This window comes from Denticeps clupeoides, chromosome 2 (assembly GCF_900700375.1).
Source record: "Denticeps clupeoides chromosome 2, fDenClu1.1, whole genome shotgun sequence".
Taxonomy (NCBI): domain Eukaryota; kingdom Metazoa; phylum Chordata; class Actinopteri; order Clupeiformes; family Denticipitidae; genus Denticeps; species Denticeps clupeoides.
This window is the reverse complement of record NC_041708.1, coordinates 12,807,346-12,821,694: the sequence shown is the minus strand read 5'-3', so window position 1 is coordinate 12,821,694 and position 14,349 is coordinate 12,807,346. Positions and strand designations below refer to the sequence as shown.

Genomic DNA, 14,349 nt, shown 5'->3' with positions numbered 1-14,349 from the left:
GTTACTATGGATGACTTCAACTATAATGCATTGCGTTAATTAAGTAAGAACTGCCATTGCTTTACATGCTTTCAATTCTCACCTCACAGCCAATAAGAATCAAGTATTAGGTCAGTTATAATTCAGTGTATTATAATTTATTCTGATGTTTTATTAATTTTATGGCATTATAGAATAATGTTTGTTGTAGACAAATAAATAAATGTAATCTTTCCCTGCCATGAGCAGCAGGACTGAACGCCAATACAGACGATGGACTGGACACACACACACACACACACACACACTCCACAGATGCAATTAACTCAGTGGGTTTTTGATCTTTTGGGAGAAATTATGTCCTAATTTTCTCCTGCAAATGCTTGACTGAATCACTTACATTGTAAATTAAAGGTGAGGGGTTGTAGTTATGTTTCTAATGCAGAATGGCACAAAAGAAAACTTTTCATGTGATTGATTGTAACATGAAGAAAATGTGTTCTTGCATTTTATGACAAGCCATTCCTACTCCATCCAGACATCATATATTTGAATTACTTGAAAAGCCACCTAATGTGACCATAACTTTTCATTTATGTTAGTCATATTCTCTATACACAGTTTCAGTTTGTGCAATTTGAAAGTTATTGTTTGTCTCGGGTGGAAGTAATTTGTTTAATTATTTTATTTTCAGATTTTCTGCAGTTAGACAATAGGTATATAAGACTGCTGTGCCTCTCATCCTCCTATTTCTTTTTTTTTTTATTCATTCCCTGGTGGTCAGTCTTTGTGTTTCTACTCTTAAATCAATTCCGCTCTATCTCTCTTTTCATCCTTTTCATTCATGTTCTTTCCCTCTGTTAACTTTGTTACTCTTCTGTGTGTGATGTTGATGTAGATGTTACATGGTGTGTCATCATAGTCATATTCCAGCTCATGCACCAGTCTGTGGGGACTAGAGCCAGATCAGATGATAAGCAGCAGCCACTTCGCATGTCAGAGAGTGTTTGATGTTTCTGGGCGTATCTGTGGCGATCAGGTACAGCTTCTTGTGCCTTGACGACTGTGGACTGACTTTTTTCATTGACTGACAGGTCTGGAGCTGAATGGGATGGGCTGTGCTGAGAAAGGGGAAGTCCCACCCCCGCTGCCATTGAAGGGCAGCATGGGCGACTACGGGAACCTGACAGACAGCTCTGAGCTGAACAGCCCCACCACCCCACCACCGCCTCCACCCCATCTTAGGGTAAACAACCATTTACACTCACATTTTACTGCACTGTTGATTAATCTCACATTAAGGATCTACAGGACCTCCAGAACTGATTACACTGATGGTACTTAAAGGCACGTTTCAAGTCGCTCTGGACAAAGGTGTCTGCCTAATGTAGAGAATTGCAGCCTGCTAGTTTAATGTCAGATTATACTACACTTTTATGACAACATACACAACAAGTGATAGGAAGTCACGTGTCCCTCTTGCGAAACAATAGTTTAAAAAATTGAGCTCAATAGACAACTCCACCTCTTTCTAACATTAGATGCTACCACGCACACACTTGTTGCAACTCTTCAGCCTCTTTCTAGTCTGAGTGTTTAGCTCTCAGTGTTTAGACAGAGGTGTGTGTAGGTGCAGAAAAGTCATGGCTCCCTGTGCTGTTATTGATGTCTGCTTAGCTGGCTCTTGCAATCAGGGTGTGATTGATGGGGTAACACAAACACACACAGCGCCCTGCCTCCTCCTCCCATTCACTTTCATTCCAAATCAGTCGCATTTCTCAACATCGCAGTCCACCTGTCAGACCCTTTATCAGGTCTGTTTTCAGGTGTGTTTGAGTATAGGATGCAGACTGAATCACCTTTCAGTGGGTAAATTAGCTGCCTGGACTTTTCCGTGGATCCATATACAACTTCTCACTTTCCAAAGTCTGAGAAGAGTGAAGCATCGCCGAAATGAGAACAGAACCTGAGTCCCCGCTCTAATCATGAAGCCAGTGGAGGATAAAGCAGAGAAATTCAGCCGAGGGCCTGGGATTAGAGAGCAAGAATAGATCCCAGATCCGAGCAGATTCCCATCCAGTTCTGCCACAAATTCCTGGGATGTGTGGGAGGGCTGTGCTAATTGTACATTATTGAATTCCTTTCCCATTTTTCTCCCCCGCAGCATCTTCCTCCGCCTCTGCCGAGCAAGACGCCTCCTCCACCACCCCCAAAGACCACCCGGAAACAGACCTCGATTGATTCAGGAATTGTGCAGTGAGAAACGCAAGCACACAATTGGCCTCCCCTAAAGACTTAATTTCTTGAGAGGGAAATAAAGAAGAGAAAAAAGTATTGTTCTTCTCTGCCACTCTGACAAGATGAATACCTCATTAAGTCCTGAATGAGTGATTGCTCCTCTTCATATTTGTGCACCTTACACTAGGGAACCTCCTCGCATTATTGTCAGTGATAGATCTCCTCCATTCCTCCACCTTAAAAACCCCCCACTGATGGCTGTTTTCTAAATTGACCAAGAGAACAATGACAACCACCTCCATAAAACTGAGGATGGTGCGGGCCGTTACTATTACTTCCTTTTTTAAGAGCTTTCTCAATATATCATGGTGTACAGATGTTTGTATATATGATTTTTATTGTATTTGTTGTATTAATTTTTTTTTAAGTTGAATTTTATGATCAAGTTTTTTTCTGTTAACATGACATGGAAGTAACTGGCAGTTATAAACAAAAAAGGGCTTTTTTAGATTTTTTAATATACAGGGACAGTTTATTTTTTAATCATTGTTTGGAGTGTAAACTACTAATTCTCCATCATATAATCCCTGTATAGAATTTGTTATTGTTTGCTGTAACTTTGAATTCCAGTAACATTCAGCTGTTACATCTTCACTACTGACTTTGAAATAAACTCTCTAAAGGTATGTATTTTTAATGTGGCTCCAGGCGTATGTGTTGCTGTGTCATGTCAATGTTTTAGAAATAAATGTTCATGTTTACATTTACAGCATTTATCAGATACCCTTATCCAGAGCGACTTACAATCAGTTGTTACAGGGACAGTCCCCCCCTGGTGCAACTTTGAAGTAAAGTGTCTTGCTCAGGGACACAATGGTAGTAAGCGGGATTTGAAACTGGGTCTTCTGGTTCATAGGCAAGTGTGCAAAGCTATTGTCTTTGTCATTGTGATGCACACAACAAAATGTGTCCTTTGCATTACTATCACCTTACTAAGCAGTGGATAGCCATGCAGTATGTGGGGACAGTACCTTGCTCAAGGGGACCTTGGAGGTTCAGGATTTGAACCCACGATCCTTGAGTTGCCAGTATGAAACATCATGATGTGTGCCAGGGGTTACGTTGGGTGGGGTTATGGACACAAATTTTGGATTTGTTATTTTTCAGGACTAAATGAACATGCCTGGGGTTAAAGCAAAATATTTCATATTTGAGAGGCTCTTCAAAGCAGGAAATTTGGGTGTTTTTTCTTCTAGGTGAGTGTATGTCCAGTTCAATTGTGTGAGTGAGACTGCATTTGTGCGTCAGTCATCCAGGATGCGGCAGAGCACCGGACCTCATTAAATTCTCTGTGCAGAGTGAGAGGAGTCTGGGGACAGTGCGGTCCACAAAAGGCCCGATATTAATGAGAGAGAAATGAGCAATTACTGTTTCACCCCCAGCAGGGACCCAACGGCCAAAAACGCCACAGCCCCGTTGCCAGCCGCCTGCAACACAAAGGCCAAGGTCAAATCACTGAATCAAGACTGAATTATTAAACATATACATTAGATTCTGTAATGTATTATTAACCACAGGAAAATTGATTAGTACTGTTGTATGCTGAGCATTTTAAGCTTAAAAGTCAATTTGCTGATTTAATGATATTTTCTGAGTGTGTCTCTCCCATGGCTGTTTCTGTTCTCTTTGATCGGCTCTTCATAGACATTCACATTCTTCTAGAGCTCCACCTACTGTCCACTGATTAGATATTACTTCTGGTTATCTGCTCGTGTGGGAATGTTGTACCTTTATCAAACCAGCTATTGTAATTAAATCACCTTTATGGTCTAATTACAATAGACCACAATATTATGTTAATATGAATGTTTGAGAAAAGAAAAAGATGGTGATTAATTTAAGATTCTTCAAGGAAAACCTTTTCTGCTTGGATTCAGCATTTGGTCAACAGTTAGGTAGGTAGAAGATAGAAGGATAATAAATAAGGTGTAAGAGTTAAATTTAAAATACTTAATTGAAAATATCTCACAAGCATCTAAATGTGCATTTTGCTTGGGGATTATTAGTGTTTAATGAACACTATCTAATGAAAATCTGTATTTATTGTTAGCATAATTTAATGTACTGCTGAAATATTTTCCTATCAAGCATTGGTCTTTTCTCAGGCTACAGTTTATAACTTTAATAACCTCACATTTATGTGAGGATCATGATCACATAATTAAACATTTGTAAGATTACGGTAGTTACAGTAAGCTAATTAAGGTAGAACACTTTTGGTACAACAACCAGTCAGATAAGAGCAAATCTATTGCCAGGGAGAGAGACCAGTACATGGATAGAATGAGGCTTAAACATTTTAGAATAGATAGATCTCATGTACAGTGAGATTAAAAGCAGGTCTTTCAGTGCAGACATATATGTAGTAAATAGTGCAGAAAATACAAATATACAAAAACAATACAATAAGGGGCAGGAATTACAAGTGAAGTGTCAAGAGTATATACATATGGGAAGAATAGATACTGAGTATGGTTTTATATACAGTGTGTATTATATATAGTGTGTATTAGATATGCCAAGGCCATAACTGTTATCTTGGGTGCAACATTTATTGCATAGAAGCAGTAGAATCACTTGCTGTGAAGTGATTGTCATTGTGAAGCACAGCACACAGTGACACAACGAAATGTGTCCTCTGCATTTAACCCTTCAACCTTAGGGAGCATTGGTTGCCCGGGGAGCAGTGTGTGGAGACAGTGCTTTGATCAGTGGCACCTCAAAATTCAACTTTTTCAAATTTTATTTGTCAGCCGACCTCACCGGCACCATAAAAAAAAAGAAAAGTGGCACCTTGGCAGTTCGGGCAAAAACCAGCAACCTTCTGATTATAGGTCCGCTTGCTTTCCCGCTAGGCCAACACTGCCGCCTGTAACGCCTGCCGCCTGTAAATTTCTACTAGCCACTATTGCATACAGAGGGAGTGCAGAATTATTAGGCAAATGAGTATTTTGTCCATATCATCCTCTTCATGCATGTTGTCTTACTCCAAGCTGTATAGGCTCGAAAGCCTACTACCAATTAAGCATATTAGGTGATGTGCATCTCTGTAATGAGAAGGGGTGTGGTCTAATGACATCAACACCCTATATCAGGTGTGCATAATTATTAGGCAACTTCCTTTCCTTTGGCAAAATGGGTCAAAAGAAGGACTTGGCAGGCTCAGAAAAGTCAAAAATAGTGAGATACATTGCAGAGGGATGCAAGCACTCTTAAAATTGCAAAGCTTCTGAAGCGTGATCATCGAACAATCAAGCGTTTCATTCAAAATAGTGAACAGGGTCGCAAGAAGCGTGTGGAAAAACCAAGGTAGAAAATAACTGCCCATGAACTGAGAAAAGTCAAGCGTGCAGCTGCCAAGATGTCACTTGCCACCAGTTTGGCCATATTTCAGAGCTGCAACATCACTGGAGTGCCCAAAAGCACAAGGTGTGCAATAATCAGAGACATGGCCAAGGTAAGAAAGGCTGAAAGACGACCACCACTGAACAAGCTGAAACATCAAGACTGGGCCAAGAAATATCTCGAGACTGATTTTTCTAAGGTTTTATGGACTGATGAAATGAGAGTGAGTCTTGATGGGCCAGATGGATGGGCCCGTGGCTGGATTGGTAAAGGGCAGAGAGCTCCAGTCCGACTCAGATGCCAGCAAGGTGGAGGGTGGAGTACTGGTTTGGGCTGGTATCATCAAAGATGAGCTTGTGGGGCCTTTTCGGGTTGAGGATGGAGTCAAGCTCAACTCCCAGTCCTACTGCCAGTTTCTGGAAGACACCTTCTTCAAGCAGTGGTACAGGAAGAAGTCTGCATCTTTCAAGAAAAACATGATTTTCATGCAGGACAATGCTCCATCACACGCGTCCAAGTACTCCACAGCGTGGCTGGCAAGAAAGGGTATAAAAGAAGAAAAAGTAATGACATGGCCTCCTTGTTCACCTGATCTGAACCCCATTGAGAACCTGTGGTCATCAAATGTGAGATTTACAAGGAGGGAAAACAGTACACCTCTCTGAACAGTGTCTGGGAGGCTGTGGTTGCTGCTGCATGCTTTTGAGTGTCCTTGCAGAGAAAGGTGGCTATATTGGTTGCTGATTTGTTTTTGTTTTGTTTTTGAATGTCAGAAATGTATATTTGTGAATGTGGAGATGTTATATTGGCTTCACTGGTAAAAATAAATAATTGAAATGGGTAATAATTAGGCACAGTAATAGTCACCTGCACACACAGATATCCCCCTAAAATAGCTAAAAATAAAAACAAACTAAAAACTACTTCCAAAAACATTCAGCTTTGATATTAATGAGTTTTTTGGGTTCATTGAGAACATGGTTGTTGTTCAATAATAAAATTATTCTTCAAAAATACAACTTTCCTAATAATTCTGCACTCCCTGTATACATAGCTAGCTATAACTATGGACAATTTAATCCATATGTAACAGTAGTTGACACTAATCTTTGGAAAAAAAAAAGTCTTAATCACAATCTGGGAAGTAAAAAGTAATTTTTTCTATGATGCACATGTGCTGAGGCACTGTCATTTTTTCTGATCAGTTCAGAAGCTCACATATGGTCATGTGAGTTTATATCCTCATATCCTCAATTCTCATATAGAGAGTGTGTTGCCCAGTCTCAGTGGGAAAGTATTCAAGGAAAACTGCTCAGCACTACCTGCCCAAAAATGTATCATCATGTTTACACTCTGGCATAAATCATTTTCCATAAAATGTGTTTTTGCACCACTAGTACCACTTGTTTGTCAGCAGGGACGAGAAAATAATTAATCTGCACTGCTGTTGCTGCACCAAACACAATTTTCTTTTTTAATTAGTTCCTTGCTGTCTTTGAGTATTTGTAGAATACACAGCACTGTGGGACTTGGTGGCAGTGAAGGTTATGATCCAACAGCCCGATATGAACAACGGTTGAATGATGTGGAGTGTTCACCCTGTCCATAAACTGTCTTAAATTCTCATAGTCTTTGAAAGCCCAGAAAATTGTTTTTTTTTTGGCAAAATGCCTCTCAGCCAATCACAGTGCAAGCCTGGATTAAACAGATAAAGGTAACACCATGATTTAACAGTAATATTGACAACTGCGATGATTAGCTGCTTTAGTGACAGCCTTACTTCACTTCCTTAGAAATAATCACACTCGTAAAATAGAATCCGCTTATTTTCGATTAAGTACCAGCCTCCGGTTTATTAGCGGCGCATAATAATAAATAAACCCGCTATCGTAAAACTGGCTTACAAGCGAGAACCTTTTTCTTTTATCAGAAGAAAGAAAAAAGGAGTCGTCAGTAACAAAGTCAACCGGTGCTCTGCTCCCTGTGTAATGTGTGGTCCCTGGCCACTGCACCAGATTGTTGGCAGAACCGTATTTGTCTTCCGATGCTAATGGGGAAAAAGTTCAGCAAAAGCTAATAGAATGGCCTGGCTGTTAAAGTGACCTCTGGCTCTGAGTAAATATTGTCACTTCAGTAGCAGGGTGATATTGGTGGCCGTGTTTTCCTGCACACAGGTAGTGGCTTGAGTGGAACCACCCGTGCCCTGATGCAATGATAAACCCATTTCCATTGCATTTTTACAAGTTGGAGTGACTTGTAACCATAGCTCCGATAGGCTACATCCACAAATTTGCCATATATTGTGTGTTAAATACTGTAATTTTAGTGTGGATCCACATAGTTCACAGAAAGACAGGTCACATATATTTTTAAGATTTATGCACATTTTTATGGGCCTAATAAGTCAAATATTCTTCATAATACAGTAAATAACATCTCAGATAGCAAGCCCTTGAGTGACATTTGATAGGTCCCTCCAGATCCCTTTTGGGTGCCTTGAAAATAGCCAATGTGGCTAAACTGTAGGATATGTGAACTGTCTGTCTTTCATAATACTACTTTCTTTTTCTGAACAACTGTGGGTAAATTTCTTCTCTGCAATTTTTCCCTGTTTTGAACATGTGTAGTGTGGTTTGGGTGGGATTATCGATCGCACAGTATAATTCAGTTGAGAGTGGCATTTCGACTGGAATGATGAATTAATTCTCAGCTTTAGCAGTGGTCACAATGCTCTTTCTCCCATTTAATGTCTTTTGCACGCTTTTGTAATCCCTCTTGAGACTGTGTGCATTTGTACTTCTGCACACCACACTTTGCAAATGTGATTTTTACATAAGTGATATATTCATCTAGAAATGGCCAGGAGCTCAGACCAATCTGTATTGCACAATGATTGCGTTCTACGCTACTCTGCAATTTTAAACGGGCAGTTATTATTGTGATGCTTCACCGCAGGGGTATTGAAATATCTTTTCTTGACAAAATGCAGAACTCATGCTTGGCCATGTGCTTGGCCATTGTGCTTGTCCATGCGTGGTCCAATTAGAGTGCAGGTTTTGTGTACTTATTATGTAACCTTCACATGTAACTAGTGTTTTTCGTAGGGATTCATTGCTCAAAAATTAATCCGAAAACCAGGCTTAATCTATAAATGAATATTGCGTTATGGTCATCCATTTTAATCTTTCCTTTCATATAAGGTTGAAACAGCTCATGAGCCTCACTTCACTTTTATCTTGATTCACCCAATAGAGCTCAACATCATCTGCCCACCTTCCCCATTTGTACTCCAGGCTTCTCACACAGGAACACTGCAGTCGGGATGAGGAGATGCTACCACCTTGCCTGCCAGCAGAACACACAGGCACATATTCTGAGGGGAAGCTGTTAAAGTAACTCAATATATGCCAAAGAAAAAAAACTTCACCAATCTTTGCCCTTTCTTGGTAAGCATCATGCACTTGACTGAAATTTTAGAGTTTAATAGAACTAACAAAGTATAGTTTAGTAATATTTATATAATATAGACATGGACCACTCTGGGTTAATTGTGGCATTATGAACCCTTAAAAAATAAATGAATAAATATGTGAAACAACACACACATGTTCTTATGTTTTTGCATATGTGACGTGTTGATGGGTGTTCAAGCGTCAGGCTCCTCCCATTTGAAACTCGTATTTATAAAGACATTATTACAGATTATGTTATGTGTGACAGAAATAATTACACACAAAAAAAAGAGTAGATTGCAAGTGATACAGATGCATATAGCAAGTGGTTCTTATCTTATTGTGTAATCCTACACTTAACACCAGTTTGCAAATAGTTTCATAAAAAAAAACTTTCTAAACAACTAATTTTCATTATATTAGTAGTCATCATTTGGTTTGGGCTGTAATCCGGACCGAGCTCTACAGAATTTTACCAGAGCACACTTTCTTTGTGCAAGATATGAGTTTCACCTCTTTTGCATCCATCACCTGACAACAGTGGCCGAGATTGGCAAATCAAACAAACATTTAATTAAAAACTATTGCATACTTTACATAATGTGAAACAACAACAACATTTATTTCTTATATAGCCCAAAATCACATACAGTATGTCTCAATGGGCTTTGACAGGCCCATTGAAACACTTTTACCAATCACCGAAATATGCTTACAGGCAGTGAATCATACAGAAAGGTTAGGTACTGTAGACCATAGGTTTGTGTTTGCATATCCCTCGTTTACAGCCCAAACCCAACTAAAACTATATAAATTGATCCCGGATACGACCTGCACTTCGTGTTCCCCATCTCTAGACGTAGATGTTACACACTTTTGAGGAAAAAGAGAAAAGGCAAATCAATTATTAAAGTGTTTTTCCCCCCAACATATTTTTTTTTACTTTGTCTCCTTTCAAAACCTGTTTGATGTTGGAGATGTGCCTCCAAAGCCTGTTCTCTGGTGCACAACAGTCATCAAAACAGCACTTTACTGTCACACCTCAAACGCCTCCAAGCCGGCCTTTCATCTCCAAGATTTCTGCTGCTCACGTGGACTTTTGCTCCACTGCATGAACTAGTCCTTCAGTTCAGGATTCATACTGCTGCAGGAGATGTTGCTGCTGACCAGCAGCTGCTTTTGGAATAAAGCAAAATTCATTCTGTTTCATTCTATGTAGACAATTCCTTGCTATTGCTAATAAAACTAAATTAATATTGAGTTTCAAAATGCAATACTCATTTATTGAATCATCTCCAGGAGTTCAACTAAGCAAGATTATACTTAATGTCATGCTCACCAGCAGCCATTCCATCTGTATAGGGGGTGTTTTGGGGGTTAGTTGGATTGCCTTTATTTCTGATTTCAGCATCTGTTCACTGAGGCAGAGTTTCAACATTTAGAGTTGTACATACAGTTCATGTACAGTCATGGCCAAACATTTTAAGAACGACACAAATACCGATTTTCACAAAATTTGCTGCTTCAATTTGCATATATTCCAAAATGTTATGAATTTATCAGCCCTACAACAAAAGGATCTGCTGAGATCATTTCAGCGATCCTCTTGTTAACACAAGTGAGAGTGTTGATGAGCACAAGGATGGAGATTATTCTGTTGTGGGGATTGAGTTAGAATAGCAGACTGGATGCTTTAAAAGGTGGGTGATGCTTGAAATCATTATTCTACATTCTTCTTCTTCTGTTAACCATGGCTGCACCTAAATCAACCATTTATCAGTTCATCAAAACCTTCAAGGAGAGATGTACAAGTGTTCTGAAGAAGACTTACAGGGTGCCCAAGAAAGTCCAGCAAGTGCCAGGACAGTCTCCTAAAGATGATTCAGCTGCGGAATCAGGCTGACACGAGTGCAGAGCTTGCTCAGGAATAGCAGCAGGCAGGTGTGAAGGCATCTGCATGCACAGTGAGGCGGAGACTTTTAGAGGATGGCCTGGTGTCAAGAATGGCAGCAAAGAAGCCACTATGGGAACAAATCATTGAAAGTTTTAGTCCAGGAAACTCCCTGGATCTTAATCCAATTGAGAAGAGGAGGGTGGACAAACAAAAAACTCTAAGCACTGATTATCAGTGATTGCCCAGAAGCCCAGAAGGTGATTGACAGCATGCCAGGGCGAACTGCAGAGGTCTTGCAAAACAGGGCCAACCACATTTATTGACTTTTTGCATAAACCTGATGTAATTGTCAATAAAAGCATTTGAAACTTATAAAATTATTGTAATTATACTTCAATACACCACAGAAACAACTGAAAAAGCTCTAAAAACACAAGTATTTGTGTAATTCTCAAAACTTTTGTTCTGTTAATACTTTGTGTGGAGGGTGGGAGAGTGGAACCAACACTCTCCCACCCTCCCAAGATTCATAGTAGGGTTAAGGCCTTCACTAATTGTAAAATGGTGTCTCATGCACTCTGAACCATTTTTTTTTACAGTTAGAGCTGAACGAGTCACGGCATTGTCATATGACTGTGTCATCAGCAATTTAAATGTGTATTTTTTTATTGAAACAGTGTGACCAGTCAGTAAAATTATCATTACTACATAATGAGAGCAGATGTGGGCCAGTGGTAGCCTAGCGTGTAAAGAAGCACACTCGTAAAGGGTTACAGGTTCAAATCCCGAATCGCGAAAGTGCAACTGACCCCTTGATCTTAGTGCCGCCCCCATATGCTGCTCCCACTGCTCCCAAGTGAATTAGTTAAATGCAGAAGTTAATTGTACCTCAGAAACATCACCAAGCTTCATCCCATGCTCTCACTATCATATGCAGAAAATTAAGTCCCCACCTCTGTCTCCTCTCAACTACTGCAATACTTATCTGGATTTCAAGCAAGAGTCTTCAGGGGCTGCAGTATATCTAGAACTCTGCTGCTAGGATCATGATGAGAGTGGGAAGAATTCAACACAAAACTCCCACACTCCATTCACTCCACTGACTCCTCATCTCTGCAAGGATAGAGTACATGATATTTATCCTAACTCACCAGTGCATATATTGATGTCTTAAAGAACTATTTGCACTTTGTTCTGCACAATCTAATTACCTCCAACCGCCAAGGACAAAACTCTACTGTTCCTCCCCTGTAGAATCTACCCCCTGACATTCTGAGTGCACCACTGTCAATGGACAGTTTTAAACCAGGACTAAAAACATTTGTATTTTTTATGCCAGGTTTTTTTTTTTGCTTGTATGTAGCACTTTGAGATTTAGGGCAAAATGTGTGTTACAAATAAAATATAATTATCATAGCTACACAACTGTTTAGGCCCAATCTTCAAAGTTGTAGTTGCATAGTGTGTGTAAATGATTTAGAAACTGAAGTGATTGTAATTGTGAAACAGAGCCCCGCACACTACTTTTAACCCAACACCCTCAGTCTACATTTTTTTCTACTGTGATGATGGTTCTTGACCATGTCTTCTGGCATTGTTGCTCTGTACTGAATAAGTTAAGATTAGATCAAATTAAATAAAAACATATTAATGACTGCAGGAATTAACCTGTTTTTGGTGGCAAGTTTGAGTAAATTAACGCTTCTCATATTTGAAGAGTAGGAATTCTAGTTGAAGACCTCTCATAAAGAATGAACTTGAATTAATGTAAAAGGGGGGTAATAACATGGCGGCTGTGGTAAACTGTCCCCTAGAGTATTAAATGGAGCAGAGATGCCGTCTGGGTGATGAATTGCTGAGTGCCCAAACTGAAGCATAATAGGCTATATAAATGCAAGACGTATCATGCCCCTATCTAGTAAACTCCTCTCATACACATACTGTACACAGTCACTGTGTTATCCTACAGCAGGCCCTCTTCTTCCAGAGTCACCCGTTGTAATCCCGGCCTCCCAAAACAGCCTACGTGACAAACAAATCAGGTGTAATGGATCAGCTCCTCAGCATGTTAGGCTGATCACCCAACAAATCGGGTTTATTTTGTCCACTTGATCCCATGCTAATAGCTGTCGCCCCAGACAAATGGCCTACAGAAAATGAATAGTAGGCCGGCAAGTCCCGTGTCAATAATTGCCAGTCGATGGCCATTCTTCAGCCTATTGACCAGCTGGAGAGAAGTGGTCTGTATGTGTTTTTACCAAGCGCAGAGATGTTCTTAGCCCCGGGATGCATGCTCACTTATCGAGGCGTCGCTGCTGCCTGTGTCACAGGCAGGTGATGAAATGGCCCCACAGACAGCTATGCGTCTTGCGCATGCATGATATAGAACCTGCAAGAGCATCTAGAGTCATTTCTGTTATAACTCCTCTGCTCCTGCCCCGGCATGTGTTATTTAACTGAAGTGACATCTGAAATCTGTACAGCGACAAGCCTCTCACTCTCACAAAAAAAGAATTTACAGTATGCGCCTTGCTGTGCAGCTCCGTCATCTGTCACATTGCGAGACCCTGCAATAATGTTGTGTGGATTTTTCCATTCCACCTGACACAGTTTCATTCAATTGGCTGCTTAAAATCTGCATGGCTTGCTGAAAAAGCTTTCTGGTGCATAATGAAGGAGGACGTCTCCATAAATCACGCGGCATGCTCCTCAGTTCAATCAACTTTGCCTCCACACTGCTGCCCTGCACCTCTGTATTCGTAGATCTGAGTAGAAAGTGCTTGTTATTTTCAGCAAAGGATTGACCTTTTGTGTTAGCCTGGGATGTTTTACCCAGCAAGCCTGGTTGAATAAATCATCCCTGAGGCTATTTAAGTAGAACGCAGGGCTTACGCCATATTCAGCAGTTAATGGTGGGCTCAGTAGGGATTATCTTGTCTTTTCAACATTGTCCTCCTAGATTTGTGCATTCCTGCCAATCCATAAATGTTGCTTTTCAGGGGGTTTCTTCTGATTGATTTGTTTCGGATGTGGTGCAAATACAGCATAACAGGTGGATGCCCAGATACACGTGATTGGCTGGAAAAAGGAGGCTTGGCATGAAAATACAGGTGCCAGCCTCCCCAAAAAATCCTGTTGGTGCATGCTGTCAGATTTTGCTGTGATAACCATTATTTAAGGTGGACCTTTCATTATACAGTCACAGCACATTCAAGAGCCAAAGGTAAGATTACATGAAAACCTGTTCCTGCTGAATTTTGCTGACTGTTTTAGAGATTGATTCAGCAGCTTTCTTTTTTTTGTTGTAATGGCTAGCATTTTGTTAACTGGAGTCAAAAAGGACATCCATTCCTTAATCATATATGTGCTATCATATATCTG

At 40.2% G+C, this 14,349-nt stretch overlaps 1 protein-coding gene across 4 annotated transcripts in view; it reads left to right on the top strand.

The window, feature by feature from the left end:
• The window catches only part of dock1 (dedicator of cytokinesis 1), a 263,022-nt gene extending 260,108 nt beyond the window's left edge, over positions 1-2,914 (top strand). For all 4 annotated transcript variants that reach the window (XM_028961081.1, XM_028961080.1, XM_028961083.1 and 1 more), the window contains 2 exons: positions 1,074-1,225; positions 2,144-2,914. In XM_028961081.1, coding sequence (XP_028816914.1) covers positions 1,074-1,225; positions 2,144-2,239 — 248 coding nt within the window. In that variant the 3' untranslated portion in view covers positions 2,240-2,914. The remainder of the gene's footprint in view (positions 1-1,073; positions 1,226-2,143) is intronic.
• The last annotated feature ends 11,435 nt before the right edge of the window (positions 2,915-14,349 follow it).